At 50.2% G+C, this 21,764-nt stretch overlaps 7 protein-coding genes across 7 annotated transcripts; 3 read left to right on the plus strand and 4 right to left on the minus strand.

Moving 5' to 3' along the window:
- Positions 1 to 6,109: 6,109 nt before the first annotated feature.
- On the minus strand, positions 6,110 to 7,190 carry CC1G_11533 (hypothetical protein; the record flags this gene model as incomplete). Its single annotated transcript, XM_001830473.1, has 4 exons — positions 6,110 to 6,219; positions 6,272 to 6,488; positions 6,544 to 6,828; positions 6,882 to 7,190. The coding sequence occupies 4 exons, from the start codon at positions 7,188 to 7,190 to the stop codon at positions 6,110 to 6,112; spliced, it is 921 nt and encodes a 306-aa protein (XP_001830525.1).
- Positions 7,191 to 9,160: 1,970 nt separating this feature from the next.
- On the plus strand, positions 9,161 to 10,394 carry CC1G_11535 (hypothetical protein; the record flags this gene model as incomplete). The annotated part of the gene is made up of 6 exons (XM_001830475.2): positions 9,161 to 9,246; positions 9,301 to 9,637; positions 9,696 to 9,826; positions 9,890 to 9,958; positions 10,011 to 10,104; positions 10,197 to 10,394. 6 exons carry the CDS (start codon positions 9,161 to 9,163, stop codon positions 10,392 to 10,394), a joined length of 915 nt encoding a protein of 304 aa, XP_001830527.2.
- Positions 10,395 to 12,491: 2,097 nt separating this feature from the next.
- CC1G_11536 (adenylylsulfate kinase) lies at positions 12,492 to 13,316 on the plus strand. The gene is made up of 4 exons (XM_001830476.2): positions 12,492 to 12,619; positions 12,678 to 12,827; positions 12,877 to 13,081; positions 13,137 to 13,316. The coding sequence occupies exons 1-4, from the start codon at positions 12,506 to 12,508 to the stop codon at positions 13,268 to 13,270; spliced, it is 603 nt and encodes a 200-aa protein (XP_001830528.1). The 5' UTR covers positions 12,492 to 12,505; the 3' UTR covers positions 13,271 to 13,316.
- A 39-nt stretch (positions 13,317 to 13,355) lies between these two features.
- On the minus strand, positions 13,356 to 15,702 carry CC1G_11537 (STE/STE20/YSK protein kinase; the record flags this gene model as incomplete). The annotated part of the gene is made up of 4 exons (XM_001830477.2): positions 13,356 to 13,793; positions 13,846 to 14,686; positions 14,736 to 14,896; positions 14,944 to 15,702. 4 exons carry the CDS (start codon positions 15,700 to 15,702, stop codon positions 13,356 to 13,358), a joined length of 2,199 nt encoding a protein of 732 aa, XP_001830529.2.
- Positions 15,703 to 15,774: 72 nt separating this feature from the next.
- CC1G_11538 (hypothetical protein) lies at positions 15,775 to 17,716 on the plus strand (the record flags this gene model as incomplete). The annotated part of the gene is made up of 7 exons (XM_001830478.2): positions 15,775 to 15,851; positions 15,904 to 16,022; positions 16,075 to 16,534; positions 16,589 to 16,764; positions 16,819 to 17,302; positions 17,361 to 17,464; positions 17,515 to 17,716. The coding sequence occupies 7 exons, from the start codon at positions 15,775 to 15,777 to the stop codon at positions 17,643 to 17,645; spliced, it is 1,551 nt and encodes a 516-aa protein (XP_001830530.1). The 3' UTR covers positions 17,646 to 17,716.
- A 51-nt stretch (positions 17,717 to 17,767) lies between these two features.
- On the minus strand, positions 17,768 to 20,602 carry CC1G_14224 (eukaryotic translation initiation factor 3 domain-containing protein; the record flags this gene model as incomplete). The annotated part of the gene is made up of 7 exons (XM_002911645.1): positions 17,768 to 17,850; positions 17,910 to 18,307; positions 18,362 to 19,149; positions 19,204 to 19,713; positions 19,764 to 19,970; positions 20,025 to 20,260; positions 20,317 to 20,602. 7 exons carry the CDS (start codon positions 20,600 to 20,602, stop codon positions 17,768 to 17,770), a joined length of 2,508 nt encoding a protein of 835 aa, XP_002911691.1.
- An 87-nt stretch (positions 20,603 to 20,689) lies between these two features.
- Positions 20,690 to 21,703, minus strand: CC1G_14225 (hypothetical protein; the record flags this gene model as incomplete). The annotated part of the gene is made up of 4 exons (XM_002911646.1): positions 20,690 to 20,825; positions 20,873 to 20,993; positions 21,042 to 21,302; positions 21,355 to 21,703. The coding sequence occupies 4 exons, from the start codon at positions 21,701 to 21,703 to the stop codon at positions 20,798 to 20,800; spliced, it is 759 nt and encodes a 252-aa protein (XP_002911692.1). The 3' UTR covers positions 20,690 to 20,797.
- Between the last annotated feature and the right edge of the window lie 61 nt (positions 21,704 to 21,764).

A 21,764-nucleotide genomic window follows, 5' to 3' on the forward strand; every position in this document is an offset into this window, starting at 1 on the left:
TAATATGTCCCTTTTGGTGGCAGGTAAAGCAGAGACCCTGTCGTCGGTGCGCATCGATGTCCATAGCGTTCGGGTCGGCGGGACAAGGGGGAGGCGGAGTAGGAGTGGGTTGGGTGGTGGGTCGGAAGGAAGGGAAGAAGGGCCTTGGTGGAGGAGCGCTAGTTGCCTTGGGAGCGGGTTTTTCCGTTTTGAATCTAGTCTTCTCCCGTTTACAAATTCGGTACTGGAGATCAAGGTTAGCAGCTCGCTCCATCCATCCGGCAAGGGTTGTGGGAAGGTTCTCCTGGGATAGGAAGAAAAGTTAGGTATAATGTAGGTAAGTTACCGTGCGGCCCACCCAAACCATATAGGGCGAACTTACACTACTTTATTCCCACGGTGAGAACCTTAACTTACGACGAAGTTGTGAACTTAGGGTAACTTGGGGAGATTGTGATTAATGGTACGGTTTATGAGTCCCAGGGAAACAGGGGAAATATGGGTGAGGTAGTACTGATATGTAGCGGTAGCGTATATAGTCTATATGTAAACTTTAGACCCAGTGCCTTCTTGATAAGGGGGATGGGAGCAAAATCGCGACTGTGAATCTGGAGAGGGGAACGGACGGCAATGCCGTATAGGTAGGAGTGTTCTACAGAGCAATTACAGATCTAGTGCCAAAGGAAAATACGAATGATCACGGAGGTCTGGCAGAAGTGCGTATTCACAGGCCTTGCTCGTTATAGTAGTGAATATTGACCTGCCCTAAAGTGATAAGCGCCCACATGCCGCATCAACCTCACGTCCCGTACCTTTATTCTATCATTGTTCCTTGTACTTATACATCATGTAAGTACTTTATTTTAGGACCCAATACATGCATTATCATGTTCAAATGTCTCATTGGAGTATACCTTTTCAGGAACCTCCTTCATAATTCACTCTGTTATACAGAAGGTCCCATGTTCCCTCGGACCCTCTCCGCCTTGGGCACTATAGTACACCGGGGATTCGGTATTAATGTACAGATCTACATAAAAGCATCGTTAGTACACATCTGGGACATTGGTGGCTTCTAGCAAAGCAGCAAAAACTTGTCAAGGCTCGTGAAATGAGCCTACAGTTCCAGGGTCACTTTAAATCAATATTCCTGCTTCAAATCATTTCCAATTCAAGTTTCCTACTTTAGATAGAACGATAGAGCTTAGCGAGCATTCTGTAACGTTTATAAGGAAAGTTCGTGGCTGTAAGTGGAGAAAAACACTTGTGAAATATTCCGGAGTAAGGGAGCAGTGGAAAGTAACTTAAGGTAACTTGAAAGGGGAAATGTGCATGAAGAATCTAATAAATCAGTGTAATGTAAACCTTCAAATGCTTTACAGTACTATTAGATAAGAAGATACTTTAAACTACTTTCTAACGCGCTTTGTACCTCTTTTATCCTCACCCAAACGAGAAACATCTGTCTCTTCGTCCAAAGATCCTACTCTGTCCCTAATGTGTGTTTGCTCGTACCTTATCCCACTGTTTCAAAGGACCACCCGGACCCATCCCTTGCCCCAACGTCCCTTGCTACTGCGCCAGCTCATCCCACATCGTATACAGGCGCCCTGTGCCTTTTGAGGTCGAAATTGCTGTTCCTGTCTGGATGGCCGAAGGCGAGCGTCATGGTGGAAGCCAGGAACGAGGAGAGGTGCTCGCTCGGTGGTTCAGCTTCGGCCTAATACGTAAGTTGTCATTCTATATATAGTATGACCACCGTATAAGGGCCGAACTCTCACCGGGCTCTCAGCTATCTCTCTACACATACCACAAGTTTTGGTAAGTTTGTACCTCACTTTTCCTATGTCCCACCAACTTACCATCACTTTACGGTACCTTATGTATGGGCCCAGTAGGTTAAGTTACCTTAAGGGAGCGTAAGTACATTTAATGTACTTTTCGCAGGGTAAGTTAGGTAACTTACGGGAGCGTAAAGTACTTTTGCAACCACCATTCTCCTGGTTGTGGCACTTGTCCAACAGCCTGCCATTCAGCCCTCGCTTGTATTCCTCGATGAGTGCTACTTCGTTGTATCCAGAACGAGTCATATATGATCGGAACTCGGTGTTGTAAGCCTCACAGGAGCGATCTCCCATCTCGATGGTTTGGATGGCTAAGATCGCTTCTGCTCGGGAGTTCTGGACCTGGAAGTGGGCGAGGAAGGCCTTGGCGAAGCCCTTCCAGTCATTGTAAGCGAGGGTGTCAGCGATGATCTCGGCCCGTTGAGAATTTGCCCATGCAGATGCCATGCCGTTGGTTCCTCCTTTGATCTTGGAGAGAGCATAGGAGATTTGTCGTAATTCATCTGCTTCTCCAGTGTGCTTGAAGTAGAGGACACAGGCATCGAGGAAGGCCTGGGCATCTTCCGGCTTCCCATCGTAAGTTTTGGGTGGGTCCGGTTTGGTCTTGGGCTTGTCAGCTCGTTGGGCTAAGGCCTCGGAGACCTGGGTGTTGGCAGCTGCGGACTGGGCCAACGCTTCTGAAGCTTGGGCAAGGGCTGGCTGGTAGCCGGAAACAGCGGCCACCAAGTTTTGCCACGCTGTCAGCAAGGCTTCCCAGGGCTTGGTACATGTAGTCCCAAGCAGAGACCTGCTGACCCTGGACCCTGGGTCTGGTCAGGCTGGAGGAGTTGAGGGGCGGGTTGGCCCTCGTTGGCAGGGGGTACTTGTAAGGGGGAGGGGTGGGTGGACATAGTATCGTAAAAAAGGAACAATGGGCTCGTGGGCAAGAGAAGGAAAAAGGTAAGGTAAGAAAAGCTAAACTATCTCCCGGTTGTCACTGTGTTAGCCACACAGAGGGGAGCTACACTACGTGCTTTGGACCTAAGTTCCGCAGCTCTCTTGGTTGCTACCTTCCTACAGAAGGGGCGTCGCCAAGGATAGCCTACTAAAAGGGGAAGAGGAAAGGGTCTATGTAAGGAAGTAAGTAACACGAGTGGGGGTTGCCTTGTTAGGGCGGAGGGCGATGAGAGACTCGAGGGTGCTGGGGATAGACACAGTCGAGAAGGGGTAGTCTTTAGCTAATGTCAGCAACTAACTACTTGATCTGTCGTTCAAGCAATCAATAGCTGCACTAGAAAAGACTTGGCGAAAAGTGATAGGATTCAGTGAAGACTAGAGTGTTGTAGCTAGGAATAGACCAGCTAAAGACTGAGGAAACTACACTTACAAGTCTACTCTATATATACTACTTGAGTTTGTATGTACTTGTTTGGTCCATGGTCTGTGCGCGCGCAGTGTTTTGTTCAGCTGGCGGGATACGGTCCCATGACTCATCACGTGTCTGGGTCATGTGACATCCTATGTTACTAACTACAAGTCTTCGGCGAGAAAAGGAAAAGAAAGGTCTAATTCATGACAGTGTTCTTAGGATATCCTGAGGGAATGAAGGGTTATCTCTTCATGCGCTTACACAACAACAGTCTCTTCCGAGGCGCTACAGCTGTCTTTGATGAGACTTACTTCCCAAAGTGTCCTGGTGCACAACCTCAACGAGGTGGTGTTCGTGCCGGCGATGAACCACCTCCACCATCGGATCGCGGAGATGACAACATTTCTCCTGAAGGAGGTGACGATGATGACTCTGTCCATCGTCCCAGCTCCCGAAAAGATGACCTTCCCCAAAGGGATCGAGGGGGAGATCGTGACGACGATCAACCTCAAGATCCGCCGCCACCTGCCCTGGGAGATCAACCAGAGGAACCACCGGCTCCGGAACCACAACCGGACCAACCTCGAAGATCTGGCCATGAGCGGAAAACCGCTACTCGTCCAGGCTCCATCTATGGGGATAAAACCCCTTCACAAATTGATGCTCAATCGCAGCGTGATTGGAGAAAGACTGTTGGAGACACCGAGTGGAGGCCTGCCGGTTATCACAAGTCTAGATCGCAAGATGAGGTTCCCAGACCAAATCCTGCCGATAATCCAGATCGCGATAGTGGCACTGCTGATGAGCGTGGAGACCTAGAGAAATGATTGGCCCGATTGGTCAGGGAAGGGGGAGTAGAGTTTATCACATACTTGCTTTCTAAGGCAGTTTCGCCCGATAAACCCCTTCAGCAGTCGCCACGTGAATATACATTCCATGGCATCCAAAAACTTCCACCTAAACAGTGTGAGAAATGGTTAGCTGCTTGCAAGCTGGAGATTGAGGCACTCCAGAAGTGTGGCGTCTATATTCTCGTCACTCTGCCTGCTGGTCGTAAAGCGATCAAATGCCGATGGGTGTTCGACGTCAAACCAGACGGTCGACTTAGAGCCAGACTTGTCGCCAAGGGTTTCTCCCAAGTTGAAGGTGTTGACTTCAACGAGATCTTCTCTCCTGTGGTTCGTTATGAATCAGTTCGCACGATGCTTGCTGTCGCTGCACTCGAAGGGTGGTATGTTACCGCCATCGACGTCAAGAATGCCTTTCTCTATGGCAAACTTGAAGAGGAGATCTATATGGAACAACCCGAAGGCTTCAAGGTACCTGGTCAGGAGCATAAAGTGTTCCGGCTGCTCCGAGCTATCTATGGTCTCAAACAAGCTTCCAACTCCTGGTACAAGGAACTTGTAGAGTCTGCCAAGCTTCTAGGCTTTAAACGACTTTCGACCGACACCGGAATCTTTATTTTCCAGGAAAAAGATGGCAACTTCATCATCATGATCGCATACGTCGGTGACATCCTGTTCATGGGACCTTCCAAGCGACTTGTCAATCAAAAGAAAGACGAGTTCAAGCAAAAATGGGAATGCCGTGATTTTGGCGAACCAACCGAATTCCTCCGAATGCGGATCAAACGTCAAAGAAAAACTATACGCCTTGATCAGAAAGACTATCTCAAAATGGTCTTAGAACGCTTCGGAATGATGGACTGCCGAGTGGCTCGAACTCCCATGGTTGAGGGATACAAACCTCTTCCGAATACTGGTCCTGTGGATCACCAACTTCGACAATGCTTCCAGTCTGTGATTGGATCGCTGCTATACCTTACGTTAGGCACTCGTCCTGACATTGTGTATGCTGTCACTAAGCTATCGCAGTTCGCAGCAAATCCATCCAAGGAGCACCTCGACAAGGCGCTCTACATCTGCCGATACCTCCGAGGAACTATGGACTACGCACTGGTCTTAGATGGTTCTTCCTCACAAGGACTCATCACCTACTCGGATTCGGACTTTGCCGCTGATCCCATCAAACGCAGGTCCGTGACTGGATTCATCGTCAAGTTGGCTAACACTGTTATCTGTTGGACTTCCCATGCCCAGAAGACCATTGCTACTTCGTCTACAGAAGCCGAATATACAGCACTTTCTGATTGTAGCTGTCAGGTCATGTGGCTGAAGCTTCATTGGCTCAAACCCTATACAGGAATGTTGAATCAAACACATTGATGTTCGCTATCACTACATCTGCAAACGTGTTGAAGATGGAGACATCGAGATTCTTCGCATCGACACTAACGACAATCCTGCTGACATGTTTACCAAACCTCTCAGTCATGTCAAGTTTGAGCATTTCCGTGAACAACTCGGACTTTGAGTTTGGAAGGGCTTAAGTTCTTGAGTACGCTCAGCGCACTATTCATAGCTGCACTTAGCGAGGGGGAGTGTTGAACTTATCTTATCTTATCTGTAGACTACATCGTAGATTAGATTAGATTAGTGAGACTTGGTCCAGAACATTCTAGTGTAGAACATTCTGGAACGTCACATAAGCAGGTGCTAATACTTGCATCATTATCGCTCATTCTTACTCATGATGACTCATTTGCTTACTCACCCATCACACCTTCCATATTTATATAGTTTATGTCACATCTGTCACGCTTCCTGTAAACTATAAATACCGGCCCTCCCTGGCCTTGGAATAGATGGAGTTCGTCACAACTCTTGTAGTTAGCCACTAGGCCTCACATAACTCTCTATCTGGTAAGTCTTAGAGTGGACCACCTTAGCTAGATAGTGTTTGCTCGACATCAGTCTCAACTCATACGACAGAATAAATGACCGCCGGTTATGAAGAACACAGTGCCTTAGTGGCTTAACAGTCATTTATCGAGATGCTCACTCAGACGATTAGAACTAGTCCGGCGGAGGACTATTCACGATTTTTGAAGGGTCAAACGACCCTCAGGCGTAACAGTGGCCCCGATCCACTCAGCACTCCAGCCGGCACGGATGAAGTATGAAGTCTTCGTGGAAGAATGCATGACTGGAAGAGAATACATTAGCCCAATTCAAACTTAAACAATGATACGACTTACGCATAGCAATTTGATAGACGACAGCATCATCTGTCCTCTTGTAATACTTGTTGAGCATCAGAAGCCCACGAAATGCTGCGTGGCACACAGCAGGATGGGAGTTGAGGTTGTCAATGAACTTATCAAATATGGCAGTAATTGAGTTGATCAGGGGAATAATTGGATGAACCATGGGAACAGCACTTTGAGAGACCTCTTTGGTCGCATACAGAATAGCCTGGATCACATTATATCAATGAAGCGAACTATATCTGCGAATATTGAAGACTTACATCTAGCAAAGGCTTGATGCCTTTGAGAATCTCCCACTCAGCACGCGAAAGCATGAACCGCTCCAATCGCACACCTCGCGGTCGATTGAACTCTTTGCGGATGACAAGGCAACTAAGTGCTTTCTCGATGAGCAACACACTGTGAATTAGTTCCGTTGAACTATTCCACCGAGTGGAGACGTCACGGACGATGTGACGTGGCCAAACATTGACAGCTTCACAGTCTTCTGCAAGGGCTTCACAGATCGTCAGTGACCAGTGAATCTTCTGCGCCAGTTTTCGTAGCTACAGGGTGAGGTAAGAACAGTCTTAGCCCTAGATGAATCATCCCTACTTACCTTGGTCAGCGCAATTTGCCCTGCCTTCGCGTCTCGGAGACTGAGCGATGGCAGACGATGCTCGAGGTCAGCCTCATCGGCCACCTCATCGACAACCGTCTCATCACTCTCGCGGACTTCAGGTGCGAGCTCATCTCCGTCCTCGACCTCACCCTCCTCTTCTTCCGACTCTACATCCTCATCGCCTACGATACCCTCTCCATCCTCATCCTCCAACGCTGCAAGCTCTGCATCAAGATCAGGTGTTTGTCGTTCGGCCAACTGGAACTTGGTCATGTGACCCACAAATGCGGAGAGGACAGCCTTCATGGTTCAAAAGGTTAGTGTCATTCATTTGGAACCAGGATCCATAACCGTACCTTTGCTACAAGATTGATCACATGTGCAAAACAGCGAACACAATACAATGGTCCTCCAAAGGTAAGGCAGAGCACGAGTACAGGTAAACCTGTCGCACTCACAGGTAAACCTGTGGGAAAACCCGCGGATTTTGGCACCTGCGGATCCCGGAAACCCGTGGGAACAAACCCGTACGGATACAGGTTTAGATTTTACGGTGGCAGATACCTGCCACAGGTACTTGCATATTCCTACACTCAGGAATCAAAATACCAGATGTTGAATTATTTCAATGTATTTAGGTGTTCTATAGTTAATGGATTACAGTCAAGAATTTTCGCCCTCATCCTTTAGACCCTTGCGAACTTAAATGTCGGACGTCATCCAAATCAGGACCAGCTTTGCTAAAGATGCCGAGGTTGTGGGTGCTTACCTGTCGAAAGCACCGCCCGCAGATTGACCAGGTGCGCTTTGCACCGTATTTTTTGTGCTGGTTTACTAGACAAAAATGCACAACACCTAGCATAGTGTCAGGAAAGATTTAAGAGGAATAGGGGGAGGAGGAAACAACACACGGCTCTTCCATCGTGGCTGGCAGACAGTTGTCAACGATAACGGCATCCATTGAGGCCGGTGCCGAATCGGGGGAGTTTACCGGATTGTTGCTCATTTTCGTCACTTGGAAGTTGAGTAAGTAGTGAATTGGGACCTGGAACAGGAGAGGTAAGTGGCCATATATTTTAAAAAAGAGGACCCCTGACCGGTCCCCACATGAATCTTGACCCAGCCCACAAGGTAGGCGTAAAGCGACAGCAGAGGGAAGATCATTTCCGCTGTGGGTGACCAATTAGGAAGGTGTGAGTTCATTTCAGCTCGCCAAACTTATCTTCATCTCACCTGTCAGTCCAGAACAGCGCGTCTCTCACAGTGGACCCACAGGTTCTTTTCTATATAGCCAGCCAACACTCACTGTCGTCTCCCAGCAAACTCGCTCCTTCCCTCCCTTCCTTCACCGGTTCCATGTTCTCTACTGCCCACCTCCATTCTTGGTGACGCCATTCCGCCTTGGCACACCAACTCCCTTGCGCATTGCTTGCCTGGCCGATCGTTTGGGGCTCTAGTGCGATGCAATTGGTCGAGTCTGTAGGTCGGCGGCATGGACCATGGCCTCTCGATTCCGGGTTTCTTCAACGGGTTCCAGTGAGTGAGATTACCGGGCCACCAGCGCACACATATAAGGTCATCGTTGCTGAAGTTTTCGGTCGTCAGTAAACTCCTCGGTCCATGCCAGCTCAATGCTCACGACAGGGCTACAGAGAAGGGGTAAGACTATGCGCTTGAGCTAGTGATCACTAGGGTTAACCCCGGGTTTCGGAAGGCTGACCCGGATCCGACCCGTGGCTTGACCCTACCCGTAACCCGGTGGGTTTTCCGCATGGGTTGCGCTTTAGATCATCCAAAACGGATAAGAAATGGCTGAGATAGGGTTAAAATACTTATTTGACTGTATCTCTACCATTTCTCATCCGTTTTGGACGATCTACAGCTCGTTTTGAAGTTCTCGGGTCTGGGAATGGAAACCCGTACCCGACCCGTGACAGGGTTGACCCGAAAACCCGCAGGGGTTGGCCGACCCTTGCTTTTCACTAGCTTGAGCGTGCTGTGCAGGCTCAGTGTGCCACCAAGCGCAAACGCACGTCCTCTCAGGTTGAACCTCAACCATCGCCTACTCCTGATGAGTCTCAGCCCACCCCTTCAGCGTCGCAAACAGAAGGTTTGGCCAATGTCGTCAACCCCACAGGCGCTGCGCTGAAGAAATCAATGTTCGAGGAGCGGTACAAGGTGTCTTCAAGGACGTGAGCAAGTACTGGGTAAGTATTTCATCTTCCTGCCAACGATTGTGACTCATATTTTGGTCAGCTGCTCAGATGAAGTCTTGGATGTCCGCTGTCTACGAGCACTTCAAATCGCCGCCGAAGCTTATCGTTGGAAGAGGAGAGGTGACATATGTCTTTGTCTGCAAGCGGTACGTTTCAATTTGGCTCTTTATTTTTACAAGGGAAGTGACATGTGTCTCTAGCAACCCATCGGTTGAGATCCAGCGCCGGCGCTATGACGATAGCACGAGCAACCTCGTCAAGCATGTCAAGCTCTGCGATCCCAGCAAGTCCGTAGAGTCAGAGGCCATCAAAGTGTTTGCTTATGGCTCATCGTACCACCCAGCCAAACATTGGGTCAAGTTAGGTATCTGGGTTGCCCGGCGTAACCGCCCTTTTGCCATTGTTGAGGACCCAGAACTCCGCGAGATCTTTGAGGATCTCAACTCGGCTGTCCAGCACGTTTCTCGTCACACAGTCCCCCGGGATATCATCGAGATCCACAACCACACTAAGGACCACATTATCAAGTTTTTTGAGGTACGTGTCATTGTTTACTCTGCCCAGGCTATTACTTACACCACCGGGACCCTTGCAGCACAACGTCGAGGGCTCCATCCATATCGGTGTGGATGGGTGGACCTCTCCAAACATCTTCGCGTTTCTGGGAGTCACAGTCCACTATATCTCCGAAGGACTGTTGAAGATGTTGACGCTCGACTTTGTAAAGTAAGCCCTGTCCCCTCACAATGCTTTGATCTCCATCTGATTGCAGTGGGCAGGGTTGTGAAGGCTCATACAGGGGTCTACCTTGCGCGATGATTGGCCGTGTGCCTTCGCGAGTTTGGTCTTGATCCTCAGGTAAGTCAACTGCATTGATTTATTTGCTGGATAACTCACCTATTCTGTGTAGCTGCTGGGGCTCGCTTGCGACAACGGGTCGAATAACGATACGATGGTGGAAGAGTTGTCGTGACTCATTCCCACCTTCGCCGGATCGTCGTATCGTGTTCATTGTTTCGCTCACGTTATTAATCTTGTAGCAAAGGTACACCTTTGGTTCTCAGCTACCCTATGATGCTGATTACCCCTCTTCCAGGCCATCCTCTCTCCCTTCGCGGGTCGCTTGACCAAATCCCAAATGGTGGAGAAAAGTACCCCCGATCTTGATGCCGCGCTGGGCGCATTGGAGGACGATGATGGTGATGGTATGGTGGGCAATGAAGATGTTGAGTCGGAAGATGAGGAAGACGATGGGGAGGATGGAGATGAGTTGGCACCGGAATGTGGAGGTTAGCGATATGTCAGTGGTGGATGAGGTCATGGACGAGGCCGAACTCGAGCATCGCTTGCCATCGCTGGGCCTTCGGGATGCAAAGGAAGGTCAACTTGCTTTGACCAAGGTATGTAATAATTATTATTGGTATCACCTGTTGTCTCACTCGCATTTCAGCTTCGAAAGCTTGCCCAGAAAATTCACTGGTCCCCAACTATTTGCGAGGCACTGGTCGAGACTCGAGGATTGCAAAGCTTCCAACCTGCGTTCCCGGTGCATTGTGCACGATGTCTCCACTCGGTGGAACAGCTCGGCCGAGCTGATCCACAGTGTCTTGCTCATTGAGAAGGCGCTTAACCTCCTTGTTATCCGAAAGGAGTTTAACCGTGGACGGGGCGTGCGGTTGGAATGCTTTCGGCTCTCGCAGGCCAAGTGGGCCATTCTCAAAGGCATCAAGCCTTTGCTCAACGTAAGTTGTTGTCTGAAATGTGAAACATGTTGCTCATTCAGCTCTAGGCAATTCTTTATGCAACGAAAGAGGTCTCCAAAAGCTCCGTTCCTATGGTCCACCAAATTATTCCCCTTATCGACTCGATCACTGCTGTGTTCGACAGGTTCATCGACAACCAAGATGCCCACCCCGCTGTTTGTCATGCAGCGTTTCGGGGTCTTCTGGTGCTGAACAAGTATTATCAGAAGACTGATGATGCTGTTGTCTATCGCATTGCCATGCGTAAGTGTCTTGATTGCTATCGATTGACTATAACTGATTTTTTCCCCAAGTCCTACACCCTTCCCTCAAGACATCTTACTTTATCCGAGCTGGTTGGAGCGCGGAGTGGATCGAAGCTGCAAAGAACCTTGCACGGGACGAATGGCATGCACGCTACAAGGTCCCCCTCATGTCGACCACATCATTGTTGCCAACGACAGCAGCTCCGTGTGACGAGGATTCCGATGAAGATGTATGTTTCCCCACCCTTTGGCTGTCTGTATCACGCTGATACAATGATCCCTTAGCGCTTTGCCATGATTCATGGCGAATTCAACAAACATCATGATGCTCCGTTGGCAACCGCGCTCAACCCATTGGAAGAGTGGTTGGCATCTCCGCCTGTCCCTACTAATGAAGATCCTCTCAAGTATTGGCACGCCAATAAGGTTGCTAAGCACCCGCTTGCCCAGATGGCACTTGACTTTCTGAGCATTCCAGGTATGTATGTATAATCCCATTATCATTCTTGGGTGTTCACAAAAACTTTAGCTACATCCACTGACGTCGAACGAGCATTCTCGAAGGGTGGGTTGACTGTGGGGAAGTTGCGGCATTCACTCAATGCCAAAACTACCCGCGCGTCTGTTGTGCTTGGCTCTTGGGCCTCGCAAACTAACTTGATCCCCATCGCCGATATCGTTGAGAAATTCAAGTTGAAGCATTGACGGCCGAAGAAGGCAAATCATGTTGAAGTTTCATCCGAGTCAGAGCCCGAGGTTGTCGAAGTGGAGTAGTTTATGTATAGACCAGTAGTATATTGAATGTGACGTCTTTCTATGCTTTTTTGTACCTCAAACTCGCGGGTAACTTGTGGGTACCTGAAGAATCGGCGGGTGTCTAGAAACCCGTGAACCCCATGGGTTCACGGACCCGCGGATCCCGGATATCCGTGGGAACAAACCCGTACGGATACGGGTTTGCTATTTTGGGTGGCAGGTACCTGTCACCACGGGTACGGGTGTATCCGCGGGTGGACTCGTGCTCTGCCTTATTCGAGACGTAATCGATCTGAAAATTGGCCGGTAGATATGCCATATGCATATGTATCTCTCTACAGAGTTTTGAGTCGAACAGCCCAGTCAATCCATAGTTATATCAAATAGCCAGCGTGCAAAATTTTTGCCGAGTCACCGTATGTACAAACACATCACCCATCCAAGTGGTCACGTGAGGTGTGATTATCTGATTGCGGGCGTTAGTTGATTTTGGTGGCAGGCGCCGCCGCCGCGAGCGATGGTCTCACATCGCGCTAAAGTTGCATCTTTCTTGCGCGATGGAACTATCACCGATTTGCTCAAACCGCAATAGTTAAAAAAGGACTTGTTCGCAGTTCCTTTTATCCTCAAGATTGTCGACGATGTCCACGAACATTACTTTCCATGCAGGATCTGTGACGAGGGAAGAGCGAGATGCATTGCTCAAGCAAAAAGGAGTTACAATCTGGCTTACCGGGTTGAGCGCTAGCGGCAAGGTGAAGATTGCTCCCTTTCTTTCTCCCGACAAACCTGACGCCCAACGCACGACGACAGTCCACCATTGCCTGCGCACTCGAACAACACCTTCTCCATCTTCACAAGTTCGCTTACCGCCTCGACGGCGACAACATCCGCTTCGGTCTCAACAAAGACCTCGGATTCGACGAAAAGTCAAGGAACGAGAACATTCGCCGAATCGGCGAGGTTTGTATCCTTGGTTTTCCTCTCAGCAAAATTCTTATTCCGCTTCTAGGTCGCAAAACTCTTTTCCGATGCCTCAGCCATCACTATCACTGCCTTCATCTCTCCCTATCGCCAGGACCGCGCCGTAGCTCGTGAATTACACGACAAGGCAGGCATCCCGTTCGTTGAGGTTTTCGTTGACGCTCCTCTCAGCGTCGTGGAGGAACGAGATCCCAAGGGACTCTACAAAAAGGCTCGAGCTGGTGAAATCAAGGGTACGCACTTTGGCCATTACTACATCTGACTTTCGTGACCAATGATTATTCTTAGATTTCACTGGCATCTCTGCGCCCTATGAGGCCCCGGAATCTCCAGAGCTCCACATCAAAACCGACCAAACCTCGGTGACACAAGCCGTCGAACAAATCACCAACTATCTCCAATCAAAAGGCTACCTCAACTAGGCGTATACCCAACCCCAGACCGATATCAGAGAGCACGAACCTGGAGCAGAAGTAAAGAGCCAAATTGTATCACTAGCACACATATTTACTGCCCATCACTCTCATTCGTTGACGACCCGTACTGCTCATTCCCCTCCTCAAGAATATCTCCAAAAGCCGAATGCTCTAACATCGCTTGGAACCCTTGATCAACCACCTTCAACCAACTGGCCAGTCCCTCAATGGTCTGCATGAGCTCATTTTGAGGGTCCCCGTTGGAAATCAACGCCGCATAGTTCAGAGGTTCCAAAGTCGGCAAACCATCCACTGATATCGAGTTCTGCGCGCTTCGTTGTGAACGATCTTGCTCCATTGCGAATTTGCTTGTAGCCGGTGAAGGATAGTCCATAGGTCCACCATAAGATCGGGATGGTTTCGATATTCCGTGTGCCCCAGGCGAGCGATTTGAAGTAACCAGCGCAGAGGGTGACGGGGGCAGAAGATCGACCATCCCAAGATGACTCTCAGTGGTAAGTGAAGGGATCTGACAAACTCTTGAGGCCGCGATGCATATAATAAGAGAGAGAATAACTCACCTTTAAAACATCCTTCAAACCCGGGCCGCCTCGTGCACTTGGATCATCGGTGAACGTAGCAGATTTCACGGGAGACGATTGCTGAACAAATGCTCGAGGGATGATAGAAACGGGCGGTGGTTGGATGGCAGGTAAAGTGGTCGCCGACCGTGTCCGCACTATGGGCGAAGGAGAATAAGTAACACCCAGGTTTCCGTTCCCAGGCGCAGATGTATTGTCCAAAGATATGGTGCTTTGGTGAGTTGCAGGCTTGGAGCGCGCAGGCGGATCTAGCCGGGATGGTGTTGATCGGCCAGGTGTCTGCTGCGAAAGTGTAAACGAAGGTAAGTCCTCAGCAGGGAGGCCAAGGTGTGGTTGGATGAATGCAGGTTGTAACTCTTCTCGCGGTGGCTCCGGAATTTGGATGGGTTGGGGGGCCAAAGAGGCCTCCAGTGGTGAGGGTACATCGGGAGAAATGATTGGTTGCGGTTCTTCTCCAGGTTCGGCTATTGGTGGGTTATCTGCCCTGCGAAGGGTATTGGATGTAGAAGATGCAAAGTCGTCGGCAGATGGCACGTGGTGTATTGTATTCCATTCATTGGTCACGGGAGTCGTGGATTGGGGAGGCGTAAGTGGTCGCGTAAATGGCGGAGGGACAGTGAATGGTTCTGGCTCGGTACTGGCCGAATCTCCAAATAGATGTCGCAGTGAGGATGGAAGAGTTTTGGCGGATGCGGGTACACGGACGGTCTCAAAGCTGTCTGTAGGTGTTGCTTGAGATGGTGCATTATAGTCTTCTTCGTCCAGCGAAGGTCTCCGGTCAAACCTGACTGTGTCAAATTCCCAGTCTTGTTGCGCATTCCTGGACAGACGTCAAGAGAAATACAAGCGAAGCACAATAATGTACGCACTGGTCGGCCTCTTCTTCCAATTCCCAATCCAGCGGGCCAGCAAGACTGGCTCTCGGTCCCGTTTGTTGTAATCGAAGAATGAGATCTTTCAGAATAGAGACGTTCACTTTGGAAATCGACTTGATCCACTTGGTCTTCAACAATTCTTCTGCCGGGAGTCGCTGAAGAGCGATTAGCAATCCTCCCGAAGGAAATGCGCTCCGCGTACCTCTGTTGGCGACTCTTTTAAGCAATATGACATGAAATCGCGCATGTCCTTACTCCCCTCACTCTCCTGCAGCCGAGGTGGTTTCGCTCGTGGGATCAGGTCCATGACCTTGAACTTGTCCAGGTTGGAATGCGGAGGAGTCCCCTTGATCATTTCAAAAATCATAATACCCAAGCTCCAGATGTCTGCCTTGGTATCATACGCCGAAACTCCCTGGATAACCTCAGGCGCCATCCAATACGGTGTGCCAGTCAAGGTAGTCCGTTTGCTGGAGACAGTCGTGAGGAGCGCAGAGACCCCAAAGTCACAGATCATGACCTTGCCGGTAGCGGTGACGAGGATATTGGCTGCCTTGAGGTCTCTGTGGATGACTGGGACCTTGTGGAGGTAGCTCAGGGCGACGAGGACCTCTCTTATGATGACGGAAGTGTATTTCTCCTCGATGCAGCCGTCTTTGGAGGCTTTCATGAGGGTCAGGACGCTGCCTCCCTGAGCATACTCCATGACAATCCAGACACGGGGACCGTCCATGTAGCAGCCAAAGTACTTTGTGATGTTGGGGGCGTCGCGGAGCTGAGTGAGGAGGGCGACCTCGCGCTGAATGTCGGCGACATCGTCGTCGGGTGTGTCGAGGTTGATGATCTTGAGGGCGACTACATTTCCGGTTGGAATATGTTTTCCCTTGTGGACTGAACCATAGGCGCCCTTTCCTATTGTTTCTAGACGCTGGTAGAGCTGGTGGACATCTGGCTGGGACATGGAAGTCAAGAAACAAAACGATCAATGTTTGTTTATGATTTTTATCTTATCACCTTGTCCTTGACCTTGACCATGGACATCCACAACGTCGACTCAAAATTCCAAAAGCGCGAATTTCTCGCCGTCCTCATCGCTGGCTTTGGCAACGAGTCTGTCGCGTCCTCATCGTCCTCGACAGCATCCCTGACAATCGTTCCACAGACTCTTACCGCTCACCAGCGACCATGGCGATGAACCCTACCCAAAGGCCCTGTTGCCCGTTGCAAACAAGCCTCTGCTCGAATACATCCTCTCCTGGCTCGAGCAAGCTGGAATAAAGGGTATGCAGTTATCTTTATTCCCAGTCATCATCCGACGTTAAACGGTTTCCAGATGTCCTGCTCATCTGCCCGGCTATTCACCGTCCAGCGCTCTACCACCACATCCACTCTGACGTCTCCTCCCCCTCGCTCAGGATCGACCTCCAAACATATGAAGAAACCCAGGAGAGCCCTGCAGGAACATGTGAACTTCTCCGACATTTTTCAAATCGAATAACCGAGGACTTTGTGCTCGTTCCCTGCGACTTTCTCGCTCCCCCGTCTCTTCCTCTCAGTCAACTGTTGAACACCTTCAGGGTGGAGTCTACCTCGGATAACAACCTTTTGACAACATGTTGGTACCCCGTTCATGTTCCGGATAAGACTGTTCTCTCGGATGAATGGGGCCCTGCGCCTTCACCACCAGCGATCGTCGTCGATCCTGCTACGGGCAGCCTCTTGCACATCGATACGCCAGATGACCGGGACAGGAACAACGAGGATTTTCAATTCAGCATGGGGATGATTTCTCGGTGCGCTCCTCGGTCTCCCAATATCCCTATATGAAAAGCTCAAGTATTCTCCAGGTTCTCCCGCACAAAACTTACTGCCTCGTTCCAAGATTCGCACGTCTACATCTGTCAAAATAAGATCCTCTCAATGCTTCATCAGAAAAAGGAATTTGACTCGTTCAGAGAGGAATTTCTCCCTTGGTTATGCAGGAACCAGTACCGCTCCCTGAAGCTCCAACCTGAAGGCAAAAGTATATATATATCCCTTCATCGCAAGCTCAGACTCCATCTAACAGACTTCCCAGCAAACGACGTCTCTTCAAGTACACTACTCTCTCAGTCCCTGGCTCTTGGGCACTCCACATCTTCTCACTTGAAACAGGAAGACCCCTCTTCGGCAATCCCTGCAAGCCCCATAAAGGACGACGACAAAGATGGAGAAACCAGTTCCAACTCTGACACCTCCTCCGAATCAAACTATAAAGTCTCCATCGTCATCCACTCCCAAGACGCAGACCAAGCCTTGCGTATCAACACCCTTTACAACTTTCTCGAGATCAACAGGCAGTTGCTCTCCAAGGCATCTTATGCACTCCCGACTGACCCTAAGGATCGTTCCCTTATCGACCAAAAGGCTCAAATCTCGACAGATACTATTATCGGAGACTCGACTCAAATCTCTGAACGGACTACGATCAAGAAATCTGTCATTGGGAAACACTGTATAATTGGCAAGTTTGTCAAGATCTCAGGCTGTGTGCTCTTGGACCACTGTATAGTGGAAGATGGGTGAGTCACGTCCTTTATACTGAACAAAAAGAAGTTGCTGGACGCTTTTACCTTGTAGCGCCAAACTCGATGGATGTATTCTGGGCAAGAACACCAAGGTTGGAGCAAAAGCAGAGCTCAGCCGTTGTATCTCTTGCGGAGGTTTCGAAGTGAACCCCGGAGGTAGGTCCCCCTTTCACATCACTGCTTAACCCCTCCTCACCCTTCTTCAGACGTCCTGAAAGGGGAAAAGCTCGACATCAACGACTGGATAGGTGACTCGAAACTGGACGATTTGCCCGAGTCGGACGACGAAGATTCTGACGAGGGTGACGATGACGGCGATTCTGACGACTCGTCATAGAATATCAAGAGAGGGAAGTAGAAATATACACAAATGCCGCACAAGAATAGAAACAAGTTTTAAGGCGTAGACAGACTACAGAGACAAGAATGAGGGAATGTAGATACGAAAAAGGTCCGCCACTACGCTTGCCGTTGACCGCCTCCTGGCATCTGGTTGCCCAAGCCCTGAGCGAAACGAGCTCCACGTCCTCCACGAGCGCCTCCTGTAAAGCCCCCCATATCAGCCTGTGATTCAACCCCAAAATTGAGACAACTTCCTTACCCCTTGCTCCTCTCGTTCGTTCCCCTCGTCCACGACGCTCCTGCGCCTGCTCGCCACCTTTGGCGCCCTTGTCCCCTCCCCTTTCATTCCATCCAACTGATCCGCCCATCTTGACATCGAGTGTCTTCTCGTTCTGGTCAACAAGGACACCGAGTTTGTCCGCGATGGTCTGCGCCAGTTGCTGTTGTCGCGAAAGCTCCATCCTATGGAACACAACAACGCCCGCGGATTGGTCGAGCGATGCTGACAACTCTTCGTTCCAGATCATCTTGGAAACGATAGAGGACACAGTACGAAGGGGGAGTGCAAAGGTTCGGGAGAGGAGTGAGAGGGAACAACTGCTGTAATGGGGAGCATACGTGAACAAGTAGGTCTTCAAGCCTTGCTCTTGTATCCGTCTAGAAAACACACAATCAGGGATAGTTCATGGGGGAAGAAATGATACGACGTACTTGGCGAGCATCTCCTTCACAGACGCGCACTCGGGCATGAGACTCCAGATCTTGATGCTCTGGATAAGGTCACGGCATTTCTCCCATTCACCGTCTTGCAATGCTTTGCTAGCCTGCATGATATGATCGCGAGTGCTCTCGGGGGGACCGGTGAACACCTGTCGGTCAGCAAAGTCGAGCAACCTCCTGAAAGGCTTGGAGATGGTCTTGCGCCTCTGCTCCTCAGAATCGATGCTAGCCAACAGAGGGATCTCCACAAGCATGCTGGATACGAGGAAAGCGGCTTCGAGGAGCTCAGTGTTGATGTGCATGTGGAATGGCAACTGGCGTTGTTTCTCGGCCTTCTCCTGTTCGGGGGTAAGGGTTTGGAATCGTTGCTGGTGGACACCTTGAGCAAGCAACTCCTTCACCCGCTGGGTAGTGAAGATCTCGAGGAGCGTTGATTGTGCCTCCTTGATCAAGCCGAGTCGGAAAGCGCACAAGCCGAGCTGTACCACGGTTCTGTTGTACAAAATCTGGGTCGCAACATCCGCCGAGTGGATGGATTCTTGAAGGTGGGACATGAGAAGCATGTCCCGGGCAGTGTAAAAGTTGTTGTACAAGGCGTGGTGGTAGATATGGCTGAGCATGGCACGGGTCCGGAGAAGAGAGTTGCCAGACTTGTAGAGGTGGGCGCAGAGGGCATGGATCAGAGCAGTGGTGTCACCTTGGATCTCCAAGCTCATTGTGGGCTTGACCTGGACATCGCTGGCAGCGGCTGACTCTAGCGCTTGCACGACAGCATTGGGCTTGATATACCAGGTAAGTGAATGGTTGACACATAATTTTTTGTTACAGCTCACCTTGGAGTAGATGTGTTCCAATCTCCTCATGATAACGCGGGCAAGAGGGTCCTTGGGGTCTGTCTTCTCGTAGAAAGCCTGAGAGCGACAGATGGTGGTGTACAAGACCTTCTCATCCTTGAGGCGATCGACGTATTCTGTGCCGTGGGGGTCAATGTTCTGCAAGCTGCGAGTAAACTCATCGTCCAATCGGTCGACAAAGCTGATGATGGAACCGCGAATCTTGACGACACCGCCTTCAGTCTCGGGCGACCTCTCCACCAATTCGTCATAGTCGTCAGTGATCTCTTGGACAGAGTAATTGGTGTCGGTGGTGACAATGGACAACAACTGGTCGACCTCGCGTTGAGCAGCGAGCCAAAGTTCGGCTGGCATGTGCGTGGACAAGGCCGAATTATAGTCGAAGCGGTAGGAGATCAAAGCAAGGAGAACCCGAATGCGTTGGTATGGTGTAACAGAGACCTCGAGGAGCTTTTCCAAAATACGGATTTGCTCGGCACGGTCAGTGTTCTATAGTAAATAGTGAATAGCTTTCTATACATGAAATCAAGTGTTTTTACCTTTTTGCCTCGGGCTTCCTGGACGGCCTGCAAGTGCTTAAAGATGGTCTCAGAGGTATACTGCTGGGCTCGTCCACCCTTGCCGACGGTGGTGAACTCGTCAGCGTCGGTAGCAGGGGCAGCGGCAGCAGCGGGACCGCGAGTAGCAGGAGTCTGTGTCGCCTGGGAGATGTGGGCCAGGTATTCACGTTCAAAGGCCTCTGGGTCCTATGACTCGGTTGAGGTGTTGTACGTAACGGCGATAATTGAGCGGGGACATACCTTTTGGTATTTTGAAACGTCGTCCTCGAATTCCTTCAAAGCTTTTTTAATCTTCTGCTTCATGGCAGTAAGGGCCTTTGCGTTGGTTGCGTTCATCTTCTTTTTTGCCTCTTTTTCCTTGGAAACGGTGGTGTTGATTGACGATTCGAGGTTGATCAAGGATTTGAGATAAAGTGGGGCAGCAGGCTCTGACATGTTTTGCTGTCTGTGGACCATTCTTCCGAGCTTGTCGAACTCTATATAAGAGAAAAAGGATCAGAATATCACTTGTTTTGAGAAGATGTGAGCGCACCGTTTGAAATTGCTACCCAATCGTTAATCTTGAGACCGTTTTCGATAGCTTTGCCTGTTGCTTCCATCTCCTTGAGGCGTTTCTCCTGGGCACTGAGGATGCGGATTCCCTTCTCGTCTTCGTCATCGTCATCCTCGTCCTCATCCTCGTCGTCCTCATCTGACTCGCTTTCGTCACTGGACTCGCTGGAGCTGGAATCGGAGGAGCCGACGCCGCGCATGAAACGAGCCATGCCTGTCCTTGGTACGGTGGTTGCTGGCTTGGGAGCCTCGTCCTCGCTGGACATGAGCTCATCCTCAGACGAGGACGAAGTATCCGAGTCAGAGTCGCCTGCGGGACGGAAGAACCTGGACATTGTCGTGGTCGTTGATAATAACGAGATCAAATCAATCCGAGTAGATTTTTCGCGCCTATCCTCAGAGACCAAATACATCACAACAAAGGGAATTACAAAAGCTAAATAAATTACAAAAACTCTGTTCTACTCCCTGTACTGCTCCAAAAGATACCTAATATGCCCCGTCAGATGTGCTCACGGGTGTGACAGAGGACCCACCCGTCAAAGCCCAAGAGAGCCAGAGCCCCAGCGGCGACAGTCGAAACTGTGCTGCGGTTCCATGGGCGATCCCAATTGGCATAGGCAACGTACCCAATGCCGCCAACGACTGCGGTATTCACTGCAGGGGGTCAGAAATATGGATATCAATGGAGTGTTTCACACTCACAAGTGCCGACGAGAACATTGAGGGTGGTGGTTCGATGTATGAGATCATCGACATAGCGGGCCAAAGCACTGGTCTTGTCCTTGGCCCGGCGGACTTGCCTTTGTCCTTCAGGTGTCTCAGAGTATTGCTCTGCGAGATATCCTTCCGCAAACAATAGTGCAAGGGTAGACACAGCGGCCGTGCTGATTGCCGCAGGGTCACGTCGAAGCAACGGTTTCGAGTAGAATGTATACCCAACGCCCGTCAACAACCCCACGTTTGCTGATATGAATTCAGTTGCCATTCCTGACTTGAGAAAAATCCATCTACTTACCGATTCCAACCAGGCCGCCAGCGACGCCTGGTCTCAGGAGATACTCGGTCGCCTGGTCCCACAGCGTCTGAGGGTGGTGCTTGCGGTGGCGTCGGTGCTTTCGTCTCTTGGAACCATCGCCACGGTCGTCGTCGCCTTCGCTTTCGGAGGTGGAGACATTGCGTCTAATGTTTTCCTCAAAGGCGGTATGGGGGTTCTCCTTGAAGTCAGGACCGACGACATTGACCTTGGCAGCGTCGTCTACGACGGTGTGGTCTGTTGGGGGCGTTGTGTTGAGAAGGGCGGGGTCAGGCTGAGGCCACTTTTCCTGTGGCGGGACGTTCTGAGCAGCGACAGAGGCGTACGACATTGAAGAGAAATCGAATAAAATGGATGGAAAATACATTAAAATGAGAAGTATATATTGGTGG

Source organism: Coprinopsis cinerea (assembly GCF_000182895.1).
Source record: "Coprinopsis cinerea okayama7#130 chromosome 3 map unlocalized cont3.3, whole genome shotgun sequence".
Classification (NCBI taxonomy): domain Eukaryota; kingdom Fungi; phylum Basidiomycota; class Agaricomycetes; order Agaricales; family Psathyrellaceae; genus Coprinopsis; species Coprinopsis cinerea.